The following is a 21776-nucleotide window of genomic DNA, read 5'->3' as shown; positions in this document are numbered from 1 at the left end:
AACAAACCACTATTATAAGGGTGTGGAAACCTTCTCCTAGCAGACGCGTTTTAAAGCCTTGAGGAGAAGCGCAAAAAGGACAATATCTGCCAGGGGTAGATCTAGTGTGTCGTTACATGAAGTTTTCCGATGAAGTTAGGCTTCTAGCATCTAAAAGTACATTTTTGTAAACACATTTTCCATCTCATAAAATCATGTTCATAACAGTACGGAACAGGCCTCGAGTTTCATGGTGATAATGACGCTAGAACTAGTCCAGCAAGAGGAAGCACACATCGTCCAAAGATACAAATAACATTTAGTCTGTTTATTTCGTTCCCCGTCCTCGTCCACGGGTGGTCAAAACAAGCAAAAGTACTGCCTGATGAAGAAACCAGATGCAAAAAAACGTCGAAGGCTTAGATAAACGACATGAAACGCAGGCAAGGGGGCTGATCCACCCATGAATTCGGACTATAAAAGAGGTCAAACCCTAAGAATGCACATGGCTAAGAAGAAATTCCATCCGAAATACCCACACAGGCCAACGGCAGCCTCTTCATGAAGATGCTAAGGCTATAACAGACGCCATACTTCCCACACTATATGCAGATATCAGGACTTGGAAATTGGACTAGTTAATATAAGCTTGAAAATTTGGAGTAATATAAGCTTGTGTTCCCCTTTTTCATAATCTCAGGGCTGAGCTAGAACGAGGCAGTGCCTCGACACCGTATTAGAAATGGCATCCTCGTCTTGCTTTCTAACGATCCCGACCCTTCTCGCCTCTAGGTAAGAATGGTGCTGATGGAGCTGAGCATTCCCATGTCTACACCATTCATCATTAACAGTACGATTAAGATCCTAGATCCTTACATAAAGATCCTCATCCAAGCTTCATGACTATACTACAAGTACATCAAACAATGATAGTAAGGAGCCTTTAGCAGCACAAGAGATTTATTCTCTTTCCCTTCAACACTGGAGGATTAAAACGGCAGCTGCCAAAAATAGAACCTGAAGGAAGCTGATTCTGACACACGAGCCTGAGATTAACATAACAGGAACCATATACTTGAACGATTCTAGCTTCTTTTTTTTTTTCTTTTTTTTTTATCTCTCCTTTTATTTAAAGCCAATTGAGCAAACTCACGTGTGTTCCAAGAATTAATTAGAAGACGGCCCACATTGCCACCCTAACCATGAAGAAAGAAGTCGTCTTCCTGTTCCCTCCAATCCCGTTCCTCTCGACACTCCAGTGATGGCTTCCAGCAACCTGAGCAGAGCAATTCCAAACTAAATGTTTCCACAAACTCGTTCTCATTAATGCATCGACCACACTGAATACACCGTGATATGCAAAGGGTGCATGCCCTACATGCCTGAGCAGCATATTCTTTTCCCTGACAACCATCCACTGGACAATCATAGACAAGCCTCAGGTTTTCGCATCTAGGACATTTTTCAATATCAATAGCACGTTCATCATCACAAGACACATAAAAGTTTCCCCTGTGATAAAAATGTGGCTTATAAGAATTTTGCGGCTTAAGGCTGCAGCCACTTCCCAGTAAGAACTTCAACTCTTCAAAATGCTCTTGTGTCACCCCGAATAACCCACCAATTCTTAGAAGTTTCACTCCTTGGATACTCGTCAACTTGAAAGCCCTCAAGCTGCTAACAACACCTTCAATACTGAGTCTAGTACATCCTGGAACACACAACTGCATAAACATGCAGGGAACAATTAGTAACATGCTCAGTTGGTAACCGATTAAGGAGAATAAACTGTTTATCCCAATGTAAATGGACCAAACGAATATAGCAAAATAAAACAAGACACATTCAGCTATAATTATGAAAGAGCCAAAACTGGAATAAGTTATACTTACTTTCGTAAGCCTAGGATTGCTTTCAAGCACGTGCTTCAGACCCTCGTCTGTAATTCTTGGGCATTCCACCAGACTCAAGCATTGCAGGTTACCTAGAGCTCTATTACTTAGTTGCAAAAGAATGTCATCAGTGATCTTCTCGTTTAATGGTTGTTCTATGTGAATGTTCCTCCATAAAAGGGGGTCACCCTGTACTACTGAATGCAGAGATTTGCAAACCCTTCCAACAGAGAGTAAATCCCGAACACCCAGATAACAAAGGGCAAAGCTTAAGCCTGCATGAGGGGCTCCTCCATCTACCTCCGAATAGATGCAACTCTGCTCCTCAGATTCTGCAGCCTGCTGCCCACAACAACTAGGAGGATCGTCATCAGCAAAAGATACTTCATCCATACTACAAATGGATCTAAAATCACAAGAGCAGGACACATCTCCAGTTTCCTTTTCATCCAGAAACCCATCGCAGCTACACATCGGATCAGGTTTCTGAACAATACCTTTAATCTCAGGAAACGCTTGGAACTTCAAAGCGTTGTTCCAAAAAAAATTCAGACCTGCAAATAACTCGACATTCCTTTCGCCAGTACCGCCCCCGTCGCGAACACACTCAGCATAGTCCACTTCCATGTCCTCAAGCCATCCTGTAAGTGCTGTAAAAGTGGTACTAATATCCATGCCAAATGGATCCGCAGGCAGAATATCAAGAATGTCCTTGGAGACAGGATCCTGCGAGCTATCTGAACATATATCATTTCGATGATCAAAACAAGCATCCACCTCCCGGCCACAATGCCATGACTTTCCACAGCTTTCCACGTTGTTTTCAGGAATGCCCTCGACAATATAACCATTAGCAATCCTCATTGGAGAAACTATGTTGTCCTCGGAAAGGTGCAGAGGAAAGATAGGACGACGAGAAAAATTAAGAGCCATCAAAGATCCTACCTACTCCAACCTAAATCTATAATCCCAAATTCCTTACTCTCCTAAAAAACTATGAAAAAAAAAAAAGGTGAAATTCGTGACGAGAAGAAAAAGAACAAAAATCACGAGGAATAATTACAAGAAACCCTCAATTTTGGATGGCAAACTAAAACAACGCACCAGAATCTTAGAGCTTCTTCCGGGAAAAAAGAAAAAAAAAATCTTTCGTAGCTTAACAAAAAGGGGAAACACAAAAATCGATCATTAATCGCGCCAAAATTACCTACATAATATGAAACAACGACTATTTTTGTCTGGTTTGAAATTTTGTCAAACTAATTCTACAATATACCGTTCTCAGTTTTTCTATATTGACCTACAAAAACATAATCCGAAGTCTGCAGAGTCGAATATAAACCCACGGATACCAAGGGGAAAAAAACAACAATAAACTTAAGCAGAAACGTCGAAGAAGAGAGTGGAGAAAGGAAAACCTGAGAATGACCGAGAGGAATTAAAAATCAAAGTGATTTGTACAGCGATTTACAACGAAACCCTATGAAGCACATTGGAGTAATCAAGAAACAAAACAATGGATCTCTTGGAATCGAACCGTCGAAGATGAAGCTTTTTTTTCCTCCGGAAAGGAATTTTTCACGGAATAAGAGAAGAACGATTATCTTTCTCGGGAAGAAATTCGACTCCAAGAGAGAGAGAAGGGAGAGTAAGGAACCTGCCGATCAAGCTCAGGGAGAGGAGAGAGAGAGAGAGAGAGAGAAACAGAAGGAAAGTGTGCGAGAAAAATAAAATAGAATTACTACCCAAAAAAAAAAAAATTAACACGGAGATAATTACAAATTAAAAACTAAAATAAATAAATCAGAGACGGAGGAACTCAAGAGTAACGGTGAATTGTCGAAATCAGAAGAGAAAATGACACGTGTTGGTTTAGTGCCAGTGATTGTGTTGTGGCGGGAGCGGGAATCTAATACGTTGCAGCTTTGATTTCAACGATGAAGCCTCTGGGTCTGTTTGATCTTGATCGGACGGGTGAGGTCGCTTTTGGCGGGTTATGTGGTCCCCGTGGATTTGATGGGTTTTGAGTTGGATCAGTGGTTTGATCGGACGGTCGAGAGAGGATGACGAGTTCAAAAAGATAGTTTTGGATTACGACGGAATTCTCCAGCTGGATTTCCCGCTTCAAACTTGTGTTTGTTTGTCGTCTTCTTGATAGTCGATAAGAACTATATTTGTCTTTTCTCATAAATTTAAGAATTTTAAGTTCATAAGATTGGGAATTAAATTTAATAAAATATGGTTTTTCTTTTGAGAATTGTCTACATTTTATGTCATAAATCTGTTAATAATGTTTAATTTTTTTAATTAATTAAAATGAAACCCTATTCACGCACGTGTTAAATGCAATTTTAATAACAACATTTGTGTGTCACTAATATATATCAACACTCATTTAAAATATAACATTCGTATATTAACCCTATCGATACTCGTTCAAAATTCATATAAAGTTTAACATTAATGTTTTGACAATATACTAATACCCATTTAAAATACATTTATATATATATATATATATAGTAGTACATTGATACTCGTTAAAAAATAATATATTTTTCAAGTATAGGATACTTATGCATCAATGTTAAATTTGAAATGAATCTACAATCAATGTAAAATTCCACGTCGGTTAGAGAGGGAAACGAAACATTCTATGGAAATATCTTCTTAGTAGACTCATTTAAAAACAGCGAGGTTGACAGCGATATGTAACGGGTCAAAGTAAATAATATATGCTAGCGATGGGCTTGGGCTACAACAAATAATATCAAAGTCAGACATCGAGTAATGTGCTAACGACAATGTTGGGCCTAAAGGGAGTGGATTGTGAGATCACACACTGGATGAAGAGAGAAACGAAACATTCCGTGTAAACCTTTTTCTAATAGACGTGTTTTAAAATCGTGAGACTAACGACGACAATACGTAACAAACCAAAGCTAAGAATGATTATGGTTTATCTATAAAACTTATATAAAAAATTTATCATAATTTTTAGTACAGAAAATAAATAGGTTAAGGGTTAAGAACTTTCCATCATTGCATTAAGACAGACGATTGCTTGCCGTCCGACTCACCTAAAATGAAAGTAAAATTGAATTATTAAATGGAAATTATAATTATGTGAATTAAATTTCGACATCTCTTGAATTTTGGCAAGCTGTCTTTGCGCCTTGAGATACACAAAATTTCCCTCCATCGCAATTTCCGCTCGGCCAGTCAGAGAGGAGAAAGAAAATGACAGAGATTGAAGGAAACAGTGAGAAAATGGACAAACGGAAGAGCAGAAGTCAGCTGCTAGTGTTCACGGGAGGCGCTGCTCTTCTCGCCGTCGCGGTGAACCTTGTAATTGTTGCCATCAGCAATCGGAAGAAGAAGAAAGGTACTTCGCACAGTTCCACTTCACTTTCGAGCTGTCTTACATTCCAGTGTTTGCTGTAACACGTTCCTGCACGTTATGAGATGCATCTGGCATGTACACGCAGTGTAGCTTGCTTCGGTAGCATTGTCGTACTGTTAGGCTTATTTTTTTTCATGATTAACAGAGTTTCCAGGATTTGAGCTACGCGTCAACCTTTCGGCATCCGAGATTCTGAATTTAGCAGACAGAATTATTGCGAAGTCGAAGAAGGTTCACGATGCTGTTGCTTCGGTTCCTCCTAACAAGGTGTCGACGATCTTGCTCTTTTACTACTAACTTCTATATCCACCTGTACTCGTTTTTTTTTTAATTAAATAATATATATTTGGTATATCCCGCCGGACCCAATTGAGTTGGAGGAAATTTTTATGTCCTTTTTCCGCACTTTTTGTTTTTTTTTTTNTTCTGTTAAGACACGCATCTGCTACTAGGAACAGTTAATACAGCGATGGATGTGAACCGCTTAGTCGAATAATGTTCTTGATGCGGTTTTTGATAGCTAGTTACGATTCAGCGAAATTCTGGACGCATTGTAAGCGGTTGATTCTCATGGAGCTAGTTTTAGATATGCGACTAGCAGATGTCAGTATAAATGCCGCCACATCTACGTGGAATTAGTCAATGAAAATTTGGAATTAGAGATGTATGCCTAGTGTTCACATCACAAATCCTTATTTTCACCACAACCTGAATTTGCTTTCTGATATGTTCGTAGTTATTCTTTATAATACCTCAAATGAAGCCTGCAGGTTACATATTCGAATGTAATTTCTCCACTGGCTGATTTGGAGGCTGAACAATTTCCACAAGTACAATCATGCGTGTTTCCGAAACTAATATCGACTTCAGATGATGTTCGCAAGGCAAGTGCTGAAGCAGAGCGGAGAATAGATGCTCATGTTCAGATGTGCAGGTATCACTAATTTCTATCTTTTATTGAAAGGTAACATTCGTTAGCTTTAGCAGATTATGCAGCAGGGTACCCTTGAAGGCTTAAACTGATTACACCTTGTTTCCCTCATTTGTCTATATGATTTACATGCACATTCATGTTTTGAAATGCAAGTTGTTTGCCATAAGGTGCAGGGGGAAAATGAAGTGAGTTATGTATCTGGGTTCTTGACTAGTGCCATAGGAATAAATTTTGTAAAATTGAAGGCTTAGAAACATATCCCTGCCAAACCATTTCTTCTTATTTTATTAATCTGCGAACAAACTTCAGAGCACGATAGATTTGCATGCCTTTATCAGTTAAAGAACTCATCATTCTTTCTCTATCGGCTGGACAGCAAACGTGAAGATGTGTATCGTGTTGTCAAAGCCTTTTCTACTAGTGGGGAGCAGACAAGTGCTGAACAGAAGTGTTTTATCCAATGCTTGGTATGGACTCCTAGCAGGTTGCATTATCGAGAGATTTTTACCCTCTCTTTTCATGAGCATAGTGATGTGTACTTTCTCTTCAAATAGGAAAAATGACTACTGAATTCAACTGTCAAGATAATTGCATAAAATACAATGTATTCTATAATTCAAATTACAAAGAGCCATGATGGCAATGCTCTAATTAGGTGTCAAGCTTAAATAGCTCAGTTCTTCGTTCTTAAAAATTGTTTTATGCTGCCAATCTGAGCATCTGTGACTAAGGCACCTAGACCTTTGAAAGGTTTACTTCCCCATCCCCACATTTGTTGAACTTAAAAATTGTCCTGTTGTATTCTTTTCCTGCTACTTATGTGTGGGTGAAAATATATTCAGATAACTGTTCCTTGGATCTTGTTTTCCCGAACTTAGTTTCCACATATGGTCAATTTCACGAACAACTGAAGTTGTTATTACTAAGAAAATAATAGACTGATCACAAGTGTATTGTAACTCCATTCTTTAAAAGGAACCCGATCAATTTCAAAAACAGCTCTATAAATTGTTTTTGAAAACTTTCCAAACATTTCCTTGCACAAGAGGTAAGGAAATTGATTTTGTTGAGGCAGGATTATCGGATATTTCTTTTTGCATATGTCATTCCCAACTTCTCCCTCCCCCTCAAATTGGTTTTGATGATCCATGTCTTCACAATCTAATTGCCAGAATCTGAAACTGAAACATAGAGAAAATAACCTGCCTCATTCAACTTTGGTTCTTTTTTATGGTATTTTAACTTTACCTTGCTACAATTGCTTAAAACCTGTGGTGATTCTTTTCAATCAGTGACAGGTTAGAGACTTTGAGCGGAATGGCTTAAACCTTACTTCATCAAAGAGGGAGGAATTGCTGCGATTGAGGGTGCAAATTGAAGAGCTAAGCCTGCGATATATTCAGAATCTGAACGATGATGGTACATTCATACCTCTTAGTGAGGCTGAATTGGATGGTTTACCAAAAGAATTTTTTGAGGTTTGGATTCTTCCAATATTATGTATTTTAATTGTATCTTACGTTAATGCACTTGCACAAATTAGAAACTGACCCACAAAAAAATCTTTCTTGTTAGCTTTCCTTTCTGGTGGCATTTATCACCTTGATTTTTTGTTCTTATTCAGCTGTATATCTTTGAAAAGGTTTTTCCTCATCATAGCTTAAAATAATTTGATTATTCGTAATTTTGTTTGAAGTCTTCTGGACTGTTGTACTTGTAGATCCGAGGGTGACTGGATGGTCGAAGCTAATTATATGCTTTATTATTCAACTAGCTTCATATCTGCTTAGTTGAGTGGTTATAAGCTGAGGTTTTAAATATTGACGTCGAAGAAAATGTAGATGTCTCAATTTTATGAAAATGTAGATAAAAGTCGATAAAATGTTGATATTGATGGATATTTAGGAAAAAATCATAAAAAATATTTAAATTAACAAATAATCATCTCACATTTTTTAAATAAGTTAAAATTTCTTATATTAATATTGGTCCATATCATGTTCACATTAGTGATTTTTTGTTGATATGTTTGTGTGTTTATGTATATATATTATGTATTTTGTCGATTTTCTTAATGATATAATGGAAATACTTACTCACCCTTTATGATGTCAAATCCATGACATGTCAAATGAAAATTTAAGAAGGACGATACTAGCAATAAAGTGCATAGAAGTTACAAATAAAGATTCCTGTAGATGAGTAGCGTAACCAAAATTTGAAGAATGTCTATTCAGTCTGAGTTGTGGTGGGCCTATGATTTAACCTTTATTAATATGAAATCTACTTTGGAACTACTTTAATCTATTGGAAAAGATCTTTTTGATTGATCAATAAAATTGTTTCTTATTGGCAACTGGTTAAATGGTTAAAGGTTCGGAGTTCCCACCTCAATCTTGTTGAATTTTTGTTAAAAAAAACTTATAAATTTTTTGTTATCGATTTATTCCCGCTTACCATTGGCTAATTTACTTGCTATTATCTCTTCTCCATGCAGAGTCTTGATAAAAATGAAAATGGTCAGTTTAAGGTGACCATGCGAAGCCATCACACTGCGGCAATATTAGAACATTGCAAGGTATGCTCTTCTGAACCAAAAGCTTTTTGGAATACTGTCCAACTATTTCAAATTTTGACTCAACCTGTTTATATCTTGTTTGTTTTTTTTTTTTTTTTTTTTTTCAAATTCAATTCCTCTATCAGATCTTTCCTGCAGGGTATTTTATTTTTATTCTGTAATGACTTCTATCTCGGTATTTTTTCTTATCTTGCATCTATTCTTAATCCATAAAGTCGATATCCATGTAACATTTCAGACCTTAATGCATACTATCAATACGTAAACTTTTAATGGAAGGAAGCAGTGAAGTCTAGAAACTTTAGTCCTTTAGCAAACATGATGTTGGAGTTCTTTGAAAACAGTTAGCCTTGATAATTAAATATTAGTTTTGGGCATTTGGCATGAGATATTGAAAGTTATGATAATTCCAGAGCTCAAATAGAAAACCTAGCGCAAGCTTCTAGCTCTAATTGAATGTGATATTATGCAACTTTCTGCATACAAACTTACCAGAAGTTTTTGAGTTGGGTACTATTTGTGAAGTTCTTATCATAGATTCAGAGGAGGAATATGTACTGAGTACTGACAATAGTAACACTGGCTGTTTTAAGGTAGGCACGACACGAAGGATGGTGGCAATGACATATGGAAAGAGGTGCGGGGAAGTGAATCTTTCTATTCTAGAAAATTTGGTAATTAACTTGATTATCTCTTCTTTATGAACTAATTAAAAGTTCAAATAGATTACTAGGTTCTGAGCTTTGCATGATCCATTAACATACTTTGTATATAGATCATTAGGGAAGCCGCCATTTTAATTTCTCATCCAGTTCTTTCTTTAAATGGGTTTATATGGATAATCTCTTCTTTATGAAATATTAAAAACTGAACTTTGCACCTTATCCTTTCTATTAACGTATTACATGCATAGATTAGTGGGCTAGCTATCATGATTTCTTTATCCATTTTTTTTCTTCTAAAAGTGGTTTTACTGAGCAAGCTTTGATTTGGTGGTCCATAACCTACTTTGACAAATGGTATTTCCTGTTTCTAAAGACCATGTTTATGAATAATAATATTCCTATTTCCTAAAAAATTTTCACGCTGGTTGTAGTGATATGATCAATATGAAAGAAGTAAATATTTTTAAAAGATGGAAAATTAATAATTTTGGATAAAGTAAACTAACATAAGGGTTCTATGTGGTAATTGACGTTCCACGAAAAGTTGTTGACATTTCAAATGCCTCCACATCTGTATGAAAATAGAGATTAGATTGAAATATGATATTTTTGTTAGTGAAAGCGAAGTGTAGATTCCTGTTGGAAGAAATAGGCACGCTTCAATGTTTCTAATGCATAACTTGATATGATGACCGAGTGTCAACTGTTGAAGAACAATGCTTGCTTACGTGAAAGTTTCTTGAAAGTTGCTGTTTAACATTCTTTCTAAATTTTCAGGTTCATCTGCGCCACAAGTTTGCTCGCTTACAAGGCTATTCAAACTACGCAGACTATGCTGTTCATTATAGAATGGCAAGGTCATCCGCTAAGGTTGTTCAGAAATGCTAGTTCTCATCGTTTATCAAATATCATTATGACTTTTTAGAAAATAGAAAATTAAGATGGGATTAAAAGAATGGTTTTTCATGACACACTTCACTTTTAGGTTTTAATTTTTGGCTTTATTTGAAAATAAACTTATGATTATATTTTTCTTGCGATTCATTGGAATGGTTTATTTGTAAGTATATTATTGATTCTTCATTTTATTTGTTAGTATTTGATGTGAACTATTTTTCAATTCAATTCATATTTAGGCATTTTTTAGTACCAGCATAAAATTAAGGCACGCCAATCACCCAAGGTTTGGTGACATTGCATGTTTAGTTTTATTTATTTATTTTATTCATCTAGTGGAGATTTAAACTTCTGACTTTTTCGTTGAGATTATAATGCTTTTAACTAGTTGAGTGATGTTGCCCTTTTATACAACCTTATGCTTAAGAGTCTAGTATTAGATATAGGTAGAATGTGATTGTTCTTTCTTATTTTCTTATAATGATGCATTTAAATTCGAAATGCAAAAGCCTTTCTTATTCTCTATCTCTTAAATCGTGTGTGAAACCTGAGTATTTTTTTTCCTATGGATTTAAATTCAAGTTTCTTAAGAAATATTTAGGGTAACAGTGGTGGTGAGGATAGTTGGAGTGGTTAATTTGTGTTTAATTCCATACTTCTATTTCTTTGTGCTATTTTTCCCGTTATGGTGTAAACCATAAAGAAGGGTTATCTTACTAGATGGAAAAAATTGTATATAAAACTTACCGTACCCTTGTATCTGTTGGTCCCAATTAATAACCTTGAAACCATTTTTCAAGTTTAGATTACCGGCCCAAAATGCTAAGCCCACACCAATAACACTAATTTAGAAACTATCAAGCAATTAATTACAACTTACAAATAAGAAATGGATGCTTATTGAAGCTCTGAATGTACATCAAAGCCTTGACTTGTACGTGGGTATTCCAAAAATTTGGAACAAGGTTCTGCTAGGCATTGGTTGAACCTTAGCATAAGAGAAGAACCACCAATTAGTTTCGTCAATTCTCAACTTAATGTCAATTTATTTGTCAATTTTTAGGTGGGTAATTACTTGAATGTTTTTCCAGGTATTTGAATTCTTGGAGAGCATCTCTGACAGTCTAACAGATGTGGCTGCCAAGGAGCTGGCCAGCTTGAAGGACCTAAAGGTTAGTTCAATCAGTTAAATGTTTGCGATAACATGGTTTCATGGAACTTACTTGGGTCTTATGACTTACGAGACATCAGAAGCAAGAGGAAGGAGAGAGTCCGTTTGGCATTGAGGATTTATTATATTATGTCAAGAAGGTAGAAGATCAAGAATTCAACCTGGACTTTGTGACTCTGAAGCAATACTTTCCAGTCTCTTTGGTTTTATCTGGGATCTTCAAGATAATGCAAGACCTTTTCGGTAATCGTTTCCTTACAAAAATGTTGGAGGGCATGATCCTTCCACCTTTACTCATGATTTTGGTGTTCTTGCCTTTAAAATTCAGTGCTACAGTTGCAATTTCGTATTTGAATATTTTCTTCACCAGGTTTATGGTTTGAAGAAGTGATAGATGCCGAGGTTTGGCATGGCGACGTTAAGTTATACTTAGTTTTTGATCTCAACTCTGGTGAACTAATTGGTTACTTCTTCCTTGATCTTTACACAAGGTTTGATCTGGACTTCAAACTTTTTATAAAATTGAACTTGACATTATTTCGTCATCGGTGGGTGAAACTATGTTTTATACTTGGTTAGGGAGGGAAAGTACATTCACACATGTGTGGTGGCCCTTCAAAACAGTGCATTGCTATCCAATGGTACACGGCAGGTAATATTTGTTGTATATTTAAAAAATTATTGCTGAATAGTTGTGGTTCTCCCCTTTTTATTATTTATTTATTCATTTTATGTGGGCATTCTGTGGATAATAATACTTGGTTTCATTTGATAGCATTCACTTTCTCAAACAGGCGCATTTGACAAGCTCAATTTCATTCTCTGTTTCTTATCAAAAGGAAAAATAATCTCAATTCGACTTTTTTTTTACTACTTCATTATATGAATAGGAAATTCGTAATGGAAACACGATTAAAATATAAATGATAAAAAATGGCAACTAGATACCTCATTGAATTGGAACTTAATGACCAGAATCTGATCTGCATCTGCATCATCAATACGTTTTCCTTTTTCCCTGCCTAGTAACCATTTGTCATTGAAAATGAAGAAATATTCTAGAAACCCAATGTTTACCGTCACTTGCTTGATACACGTGTTCATATATCTAGAATATTATTATTGTTTATTAGATAATCTCATTATAATCATGATGACCTTATGCACGTGCAACATGCATGAAGAAAATTATAATGATTCAACTTCTAGGCTGGGATTGCTATTACATGCATGTTATGGTAACAAAATTAACTTTAAAAAGTCTTACGAGCCCAATTAAACTCAATGGACCATAAACACCCCAAATGAGGATTAAACCCATAATTTAAATGGAAAAATAATGCAACAATTGAGGGAGAAAAGTAAATTAATTTTACTTGGAGCTTGAATTTTTACAAAAATTGTACTTGGAACAAGAAGTTGTGATGCATTGTTTTTTTTATATGATAACTCTATATACAAGTTGTATCCTCATAAATTATCTTTTCTTTTCTTTGAGTAGATACCGGTGGCATTATTGATATCTCAATTACAGAAGGATGTTGATGGTCATGCTGGGTTGATGCGATTCACTGAAGTGGTTAATCTTTTCCACGAGTTTGGCCATGTGGTATATATTTAGTGTACTTGCTTTCAGACCAACACGGATTTGATCTAACAATTAGAACTTAGAAGATGGTAATTCATTGTGATGGTCAGAATTAGGATAACTGAGGCAAGTTCCTTCAGTTCTAGTATCTGATTTATGATAAATATGTGTTGTGGGCCTTGGCCTTGGCCATGCCCCTAACTGGAACAAGATCTCCTCGATTCCACCTACATCTTAGACAGACAAAAGATTATCATAAATGTGGTGAGCAAAATCTTGTGATGGAAGTTATAATGTCTGCTTCTGGAGGCATGATGACGTCCAAACTAAATGATGACCACTACGGTCTCGTGTGGCTTTGGGATAAACTACCTTAACAATCCAGTTCAGAATTTTAGTGCTTATCCAATCATCCTTTTATGTTAATCTACATGCAATCTTGCCATGCTACAATTGGTCTTTCGGTTTGTATTAATAGAAAACTAACACCAAAGGTAAAATGTACAATATTCTAAACTATAAGCATGTCGTATTTATGTGGTTTTAATGTATTTTCTTCAACTTCTTGAATGGAATTTTAGGTTCAACATATTTGCAATCATGCATCATTTACTAGGATCTCAGGGCTGCGTGTTGATCCTGACTTTGTCGAGATCCCTGCTCAGATTCTAGAAAACTGGTAGCCCATCAGTTGCAATATTCCTAAGTTTGATTCAAAGACTGGATCCACCTGTTAATGCTCGTGTTTATTTTGTAGGTGCTATGAAAGTGTTTCTTTGAAGTTGTTATCTGGTTTCCATCAGGTAATACATATAGATTAACGCCTTTTTGAGGTCTCATTGTTTGAAAATCTGGTGCATCTCGACATATTCAGCTCTAAAGTTGTCTAAGTTTCATACTGTTCAAAAGTATTTGGCTTAAAACTTTAAATTTGTGATGGTCATATTTTACCCCAGTCAAGTTTTCACAGCATTTATTATTGTGAGTGTGAAGTTATAATTTATGTTTGTGCAATGTTTAGGATATTACAGTGCCTATCAAGGATGAAGTATGTGAATCACTGAAAAAATGGCGACATTCTTTTTCTGCGCTGAAGTTGAAGCAAGAAGTTCTTTATTGTATGTCATTTCTTTTACCGTGCCTACCGTCTTCTTATTCCTTTTTTTTTTGTGGGTGAAACAAGAAGTCTTTCATTGAATGATTGAAAAGTTACAGTCCTAGACCTGTGGCACCTCTAATGGGGTTTACATAAATGCATACCAATTATCATTAGATTAGGAGAACAAGTACAAAAAGAGCTTGATTAAGCACTCCGAAAGGGAGCAAGATTTTTTGCTAATTGCATTTTCCTTCAAATATTATTTGTTTCCTTTTGGTATATTTTGAATCTTTACCTCCAAAAACTCGAAAGGATTGCTTTGTTAGCATTGACCCAAAGAAATTTAGCCCTGTTTCTTAAATCTATGACCGCCAAATAACTAACTAATATTTTCCTTTGGAGATGAATCAAAAGCACAAGGACAACCAAAACGCAAAAAGATTAGATCTTCATATTTGCATTCCAAAATGTCAGCCACATTTTTCTTGCACTCTATCTATGATATGGCGTGTGTTCCTTTCATTGTCTAACTTGGGAAATGTCTGTATGTAGGTCTTTTTGATCAAATTATACACTGTGCTGAAAATGTCGACATCATTGAATTATTCAAGCATCTCCACTCAAAGGTAATATTTTGAAGTACTTATTTATTAACTTGAGTTTTGCATGCTAGGTTTTCATGTAACAGCATTTTCACAGGTAATGCTAGGTTTGCCCATGCTTGAAGGCAGCAATCCTGCTTCATGCTTTCCATGTAGTGCTATTGGCTTTGAAGCTGCCTGCTACAGTCGTGTATGGAGTGAGGTATACGTTACCCTTCAAGCACGTGAATCATTTTTGGAATTTGCTTTACTTCTCATAAATATGTGCTTAGCATGTTCTAAGTTTTTTAATGTTTTAGTTCACTGACGTAATAACCATCATTTCAATTGGAAAGGGGGAATAGGGTGTTCATGAACACTTATGTACTGGTCATTGCTTATCTTCGTTTAAATAAAACATGAGCAGCAAGCTAACATTTGCAGGTTTTCGCGGCTGATATTTTTGTCTCAAAGTTTCGCGGTGATCTTTTGAACCAACATATTGGTTTGCAGTTCAGAAACAAGGTAAAAAATTTGCATTATGCATCAAACTTTGATTGTCATTTGGACCAATTTTCTATCACCATTTCAATTCAATTTCTTAAAAGCAATGTCACTAGAGTAGAAATATCTCACATTCATTGGTATCCTATTCAAATTTGGTTGACATACCTGTTTTATTGCGTGTCTTCCCAAATTCATAGTAAGATCTAGGAGTTTTGTTTTAATCTTCTGTTTGACAGAGCTAGATTGATATTTGTATAAATAAGAAAAAAGATTATAAAATAGGGAAGAAATCCAAGAGGCCTCTTCTACTCCAATTACAAACTATGTAATGCATGGCACCAAAATGTACTGGTATTCCTCCAGCACTAAAATATATTGGCTTTCTGTGAGGGTCTGTCAACCATGTAATGCACTTAGCAGTAGTAGCCACCGGCATGGCAGAATGTGTATTTGCGTGGAAAGGAAGGCCTTGAGCTTTGAGTACTTGGCAAAGATTTAAAATGTAGATTTTGAAGCGAATTTAGCTAAAAAAAGGAATAATTTCACTGGTCATCAGATTCTCAAAGTAGACTATATCTGGTACATATCCACGACATTCTCTAAGCCTATTACTACCACTTTGGGGTCACTTTCATCTCTTCATGCCAAATGTCCACTGGTCATCCCGTGTCTTGGCAACTTCCATATATCTGAGACATAGTCTTTGCGATTTTGTTTAGAGTCGCTGACCTCTAATTCTCTCTAACAACCCAACATATTCTTACTGTCTCATTATTACTAACTCGTGCTGACTAGCATAATAGCACCTCATTGCCTAACACGCTATTAGTTGTATATTGTATCCAGAAGGGATTGAATGAACTCTTACCCATCTAATTTGGCAGGTATTGGCTCCGGGAGGTGCAAAAGAACCAATTGATGTTCTATCCGACTTTCTTGGGAGAGAACCATCAATTCAAGCTTTTATTGACTCCAAGGCTGAACATAGCTTGTGAGGTAGAAGGAATTTTGGTAACTTCTTTCCTTCTTCCCATTCTTTTCACAACAGAAAGAAGTTCACTCAGCGTTCGGAGATTTTGCCTGTTCTATCGTGGACACATATTTGTACCAAAATCGTGATCATATTTATTTATTTTTGCCCTTAAATAACCACTCCGTTTTTCAGGGGAAAATTAAATTGTGGCATTTCCTTAGCCTTCAGAATGTTAGCGAACAACAGGTTTTTCTTATTAGAATTTCCGTTTCCAGTTTCTTCTCAATTTAGCAGCAGCACGTGGTCTAAGTTAAGATTTTAGCTGCATCTGCCTTTTGAAACTTCCCTAATGTGAAATCTGAAGTGTAAATGTTTATGGTATCCGTCAGATTTCATTGGCTACTATTATTTTTTTTTTCCAGTATGTTTCATTTAAATTAGTTTTCATGAAGAAGTCATAAAAATTTCCTGGCAAGTTGTATGTTTGTTGAAAGTGGGAATGGACCCATTCGTATTTGATTTCCATCAATCGTATAATCAGTCAGAACCGACAGCTATTTTAGTTGAATTCGAATTTATTATTTGGTTTTTGACCAGTTCCCGGTGTACAAGTAAATAAAGATGGATACTTTCTAGGTTTGTTATTTATTTATTTTATTGCAGTTATTTATGAATGAAAATAAAATTATTTAAACCTTTTGTTCTGTCAATACTGTTTACATCAATCATTTAGGTCAAATTAAAGGCAAAATTATGAGGTCTTTTAAGTGTGTGTTATAGGGATAGTTATTTTGATTTTAATTTTCTAAAACTAGTATTTTGATATCCCATAGTCAATGTCAAATGCTACTAATAGTATTAGTGGTTCAGGTGTTGTTCTTAATGGAGCATGTTAGAATCTTATAGCAAAAATTTGAAACTCATTATCCAAGGCTTTCACATTCTAAAAAACTTGGTTTCAAATGAGATGCTCGGCGCTTCCACGGTTGACACGTGGCATAAGAATCCCATAGATAGAAGCCAGAGCCCTGTCTTCATAAATGCATGGGGAAGGAAGAAAGCCAAAAGGGTATGACAAAAACTCCAAAGTTATTGCTTACAAGAGATGGTACCCCTCACCCTTCTTTGCAGCCCTCCCCCAATTTGGTTCCTTCTTCAATGATTTCTTTACCCGTCATTTTCTCTCTTATTTTTTTATAAAGATAAAGTAATAAAGAATATGTCGTGATGCTATCCCCTATGTCCCTTACTTTTTTTCTTAAGTCTTGATCGTTGTCGTCAGCCTTACAGTTTTGAATGCATCTATTAGGGAGATATTTTCACATTCTTATAAAAAATATTTTGTTTCCCTCTCCAACGGATGTATGATCTCACAATTCACCCCCCTTGGACGCCCAACGTCCTTGTTGGTACACTCCCTAGCTCTGATACCATTTATAGCAATTCAAACTCACTATTAGTAGATATTGTCGTCAGTCTCACAATTTTAAAATGCGTTTGCCAGAGAGAGGTTTATAAACTCTTATAAGGGATGTTTTGTTCCCTTCTCAAATCGAGGTGGGATCTCACAAATACCTATTCGTCGGTTATGGGGTTACTCTAAAAGAACAAAAAAACAGACCCTTCAAATAAGGCTAGTTGACTGAGATCCAGAAAGCTAAGCTGCAATTTCAATATTCTTGTTTCTTACTTTCAACCCCTTTTGCCCTTTTCTTAAGCTTTTGCAGAATAATCCATAAGTTGAAAAAGTTGGCAAAAGTGCACAATCCTAGTTTAGTTTCAACTTTCACGGCAACAACACACACAGCTTCAGTTACCTTGTATTTATTTTTCCAATATTTATAATTCATGTTTTGTCTGCCATTACTTTAATAGAATTATCATATCATATTAATATTAATTATTATTTTTGTTTTTATCTCTTGGTAGTTCTTTCCCATTTTTTCTACTATTTTTCTAAAATAAAGTTGATAACCATTCTTTATTTTTATATTTCCTATCAACGTATCAAATAAGCTATAAGCATATTAATATTTATTAAACAATATCTATATATATATATATAAAATATTAAAATAGTCCAAAAAACGTGAATCAACGGAGTCTAATTCTTCTTTTGGTGGGTTGAATTGGTTCAAAGTTGAAAACCCGTAACTAATCAACACGTTTATTAATTAATGCATTTTATAATTACAAGTTGAAATTTGATTTTTGCAGAAAAAGTGGAAGAAATTAATAAATAAAGAAAACAAAAATGCTGGCTGCCAACAATGTCATGTGAACAAACGATTTTCAACGTTTTAAAAAATTAAAAAAAAAAAAAAAAAAAATTAAATTACATTAACAAAAATTAGAAAAAAAAATCAAAATAATTAAAAGTTGATGGATGAAAATGGAATTGAAAGCACTAATTTATTATTTTAATTTGTAAATAAAAATTTTGAAAATAAATTTCTTATAAAAGGGAATATACAGCAAATTCTTAATTTATTAAGAGAGAGGCCCATTGCCATTGGGCATCATCACTTAGAAATAAAAAGGGGTTTATTTATTGATTCGAAATGGCAGTCAACAGAGGAAGCCACGAAGGAGAAAAGGGAAAGCAGAGACCGAGTAATCTCTCTCTGTAAGTAATACGAAAGCCATTTTCTTCTCACAATCCTTCCTTTTATTGGATTATGGGAGTCTCTGTTTCTGTATTTCGGGAGTTTTTTTTGGTTTCTCTTCGACATTCAAAACCCTGACCCTTCGTTTTATTTTTGTGTTTTGTTTTGTTTTCTTTTTTTCGATTTGTAATTCAACCCTAAGACTGATTTGGGCGGAAGAATTCGGACGTTTATGTGTTGATTGTTACTTAATTCTGTTTCTTTTTGAAACTGGAGAGTTTTTAGAATCGGATTCAGAACGGGATTACAGATCTTTGATATTGAGTGTTTCTGGCGTTTGGGTGTTTGAATACAAATCTGGGGTTAAAATACACCGACTAGATTTTCTGGAATAGCAGATGATATGTTCGATTTCGCTCCTTGGTGTTTTGTTGAATCGAATGGGTTCAGGACAGCAATTTTGTGTGATCTGTTGTAGGAGTGAATCTGCTTACTGTTTGGATGAAAAGGGTAGCTTTGGTTCGCGTTGTTCATTTTTGTTAATGCTGAAAAAGTGCCTGCTATAATTGCTTCTCCCACCGGGCAAAATAGAGTGTTTACTGAACTTATGGATTTGTAATAGCTCTCAACATCTTTCTGGAGGCTAAGGAAAAAGCGTTTTACTTTTTTGGGAGTGTCGCCTTATCGGCTTGTATGAATTATGATCAAGCAGATATTTAGTAAGCTTCCCCGAAAATCATCGAAGAGTGGTGAGAGCAGGGAACATGGTGGAAGCCATATGGCCCCTTCTACTGCTTATGCTTCTGCCAGTTCGAGAAGTAATGATTTAACATCTGGCAAGGCAGCAAATTTGGTTTCATCTTTTCCAGTTGATGTGGGGCAAAATCATGGTGGCAAGGCTAATAAAGGTGTGAACACGAAACTCAATGGAATTCCCACTTCTTCATATGAGGCATTGCCTGGGTTTAGGGAAGTTCCAAGCTCTGAAAAACAGAATTTGTTTGTCAAGAAGCTAAATCTATGCTGCGTTTTGTTTGACTTCAGTGACCCAACAAAGCATCTTAAAGAGAAGGAGATCAAACGACAAACTTTGTTGGAGATTGTGGATTATGTAACTTCTGTTAATACTAAATTTACTGAAGCTGTTATTCAGGATGTTATAAAAATGGTGTCTCTAAATTTATTTAGAACAATGAGTCCTCAACCACGTGAGAGCAAAATTGTGGAAGGTTTTGACTTGGAAGAGGAGGAGCCTTCAATGGATCCTGCATGGCCTCATTTGCAAATTGTGTATGAATTCTTTCTCAGATTTGTGGCCTCTCCTGAGATGGATGCAAAATTGGCTAAGAGATATATTGATCATTCTTTCATTCTGAAGCTGCTGGATCTGTTCGACTCCGAAGATCCTAGAGAAAGAGAATACTTGAAGACAATTCTGCACCGTATCTACGGGAAATTTATGGTACACCGGCCATTTATTAGAAAGGCTATAAATAACATATTTTACCGATTTATATTTGAGACTGAAAAGCATAATGGGATTGCTGAACTTTTAGAAATTTTGGGAAGTATCATCAATGGATTTGCTCTCCCGTTGAAAGAAGAGCATAAGTTATTCCTTGTTCGTGCATTGATCCCTTTGCATAAACCAAAATGCCTAGCTATGTACCACCAGCAGTTATCATATTGCATCACACAATTTGTAGAGAAAGATTGCAAGCTTGCTGATACAGTCATAAGAGGTCTGTTGAAGTATTGGCCAGTTACAAATAGTTCCAAAGAAGTCATGTTTCTTAGTGAGTTGGAAGAAGTATTAGAAGCAACTCAACCTCCAGAGTTCCAACGCTGCATGGTACCCCTGTTTCGCCAGATCGCTCGATGTCTAAATAGTTCACATTTTCAGGTACTACTTGTTTTCATTGATTGCTCGTATTACACCTATCGATATTTAAATAGTTTCTGTTTTGTTGTTGTGCTGTTTATGTTTTTGTTATACTGTTTGCTTTGCATTTAGATTTGCTTGTCCGAACTTCTAGGCAGACCTGGCCAAGAGTCTTATGAAAATTTGTGATTGTTTATGTGCTTCCACACGTTCACGTTCTTGAAACGTACGCTAATGCAACAATTTGGTTTCCTAGGTAGCAGAAAGGGCGCTATTCTTGTGGAATAATGATCATATTGAAAACTTGATCAAGGAAAATCGCAAGGTCATACTGCCCATAATCTTTCCAGCTCTGGAAAAGAATGCCAGGAGTCATTGGAACCAGGCTGTCCATAGCTTGACTTTGAATGTTCGGAAGATATTTTATGATCTTGATCCTGAACTGCTCAAGGAATGCTTAGTCAAGTTTCAGGAAGACGAATTGAAGGAAAATGAGCTGAAAGCAAAACGAGAGGCGACATGGAATCGCTTAGAAGAGCTTGCTGCAAAGAAAGCTGCAAGTAATGAAGCCGTGCTTGTTTCTCATAAAATACCCACTCGGACAGCATCGGTTTAGTGAGAGTAAGAGATATTTACTTCCCATTTACCCGACCGTGTTGATCCCGTGAGATACGCTGTAGTAGCATAGAGTTTAGATCAAATTTCCATGGACCGTTGATTTGTGGCCTGCTATATGATAATATCTTGTGGGGTTATTTTCTGTGCAATAACCATAGTCCAGTCCAGTCCAGTATGCTTATTCTTAGCTTTCTGTGCGTGCTATTCTTAAAGTCTTCATGTAGCCGCTCCTTACCTTACAGATTATGGAGCAATATGTTGTGGTAGATATATATATATGGTTAGCCCCCACATAAAATAATGCCTCTAGATATACATACCTGTTCCACTAGCATTATGCAGTAATGACTCATCTGTGTATGTATATATATATATATATATATATATATATATATATATATAT

At 35.8% G+C, this 21776-nt stretch overlaps 3 protein-coding genes across 4 annotated transcripts; 2 read left to right on the top strand and 1 right to left on the bottom strand.

Annotated features, from left to right (window-relative positions):
• Window positions 1-182: 182 nt before the first annotated feature.
• On the bottom strand, window positions 183-3573 carry LOC111805367 (F-box protein SKIP14). Its single transcript, XM_023690423.1, has 2 exons — window positions 1872-3573; window positions 183-1703 (listed from the first exon to the last, which is right to left on the bottom strand). Exons 1-2 carry the CDS (start codon window positions 2802-2804, stop codon window positions 1176-1178), a joined length of 1461 nt encoding a protein of 486 aa, XP_023546191.1. The 5' UTR covers window positions 2805-3573; the 3' UTR covers window positions 183-1175.
• A 1437-nt stretch (window positions 3574-5010) lies between these two features.
• Window positions 5011-16682, top strand: LOC111805736 (probable thimet oligopeptidase). Its single transcript, XM_023690954.1, has 20 exons — window positions 5011-5256; window positions 5420-5541; window positions 6045-6208; window positions 6585-6675; window positions 7507-7686; window positions 8706-8786; window positions 9380-9460; window positions 10229-10321; window positions 11440-11520; window positions 11600-11762; window positions 11890-12010; window positions 12099-12171; window positions 13021-13128; window positions 13689-13786; window positions 13865-13910; window positions 14129-14225; window positions 14759-14832; window positions 14906-15010; window positions 15232-15312; window positions 16179-16682. The coding sequence occupies exons 1-20, from the start codon at window positions 5112-5114 to the stop codon at window positions 16287-16289; spliced, it is 2115 nt and encodes a 704-aa protein (XP_023546722.1). The 5' UTR covers window positions 5011-5111; the 3' UTR covers window positions 16290-16682.
• Window positions 16683-18783: 2101 nt separating this feature from the next.
• LOC111805603 (serine/threonine protein phosphatase 2A 57 kDa regulatory subunit B' theta isoform-like) lies at window positions 18784-21641 on the top strand. 2 transcript variants are annotated; one of them, XM_023690733.1, is made up of 3 exons: window positions 18784-18893; window positions 19076-20776; window positions 21012-21641. In XM_023690733.1, exons 2-3 carry the CDS (start codon window positions 19574-19576, stop codon window positions 21369-21371), a joined length of 1563 nt encoding a protein of 520 aa, XP_023546501.1. In that variant the 5' UTR covers window positions 18784-18893; window positions 19076-19573; the 3' UTR covers window positions 21372-21641. The 2 variants fall into 2 exon arrangements, with proteins under 2 accessions (XP_023546501.1, XP_023546500.1); XM_023690732.1 differs by having other exon boundaries at window positions 18824-20776.
• Window positions 21642-21776: the final 135 nt, after the last annotated feature.

Source organism: Cucurbita pepo, chromosome LG11 (genome assembly GCF_002806865.2).
Source record: "Cucurbita pepo subsp. pepo cultivar mu-cu-16 chromosome LG11, ASM280686v2, whole genome shotgun sequence".
Taxonomy (NCBI): domain Eukaryota; kingdom Viridiplantae; phylum Streptophyta; class Magnoliopsida; order Cucurbitales; family Cucurbitaceae; genus Cucurbita; species Cucurbita pepo.
Note: the sequence above shows the minus strand (reverse complement) of the source record. Positions and strands in the feature narration are given on the sequence as shown.

Bases quoted from the DNA above. Each gene is read 5' to 3' on its own strand.
- LOC111805367 (XM_023690423.1), bottom strand. From the start codon at position 2,804: ATGGCTCTTAATTTTTCTCGTCGTCCTATCTTTCCTCTGCACCTTTCC. The intron at 1,704-1,871 runs GTAAGTATAACT...ATGTTTATGCAG, and splicing joins GCAATCCTAGGCTTACGAAA to TTGTGTGTTCCAGGATGTAC.
- LOC111805736 (XM_023690954.1), top strand. From the start codon at position 5,112: ATGACAGAGATTGAAGGAAACAGTGAGAAAATGGACAAACGGAAGAGC. The intron at 8,787-9,379 runs GTATGCTCTTCT...GGCTGTTTTAAG, and splicing joins CAATATTAGAACATTGCAAG to GTAGGCACGACACGAAGGAT. The intron at 14,226-14,758 runs GTATGTCATTTC...GTCTGTATGTAG, and splicing joins GAAGCAAGAAGTTCTTTATT to GTCTTTTTGATCAAATTATA.
- LOC111805603 (XM_023690733.1), top strand. From the start codon at position 19,574: ATGATCAAGCAGATATTTAGTAAGCTTCCCCGAAAATCATCGAAGAGT. The intron at 20,777-21,011 runs GTACTACTTGTT...TTGGTTTCCTAG, and splicing joins TAAATAGTTCACATTTTCAG to GTAGCAGAAAGGGCGCTATT.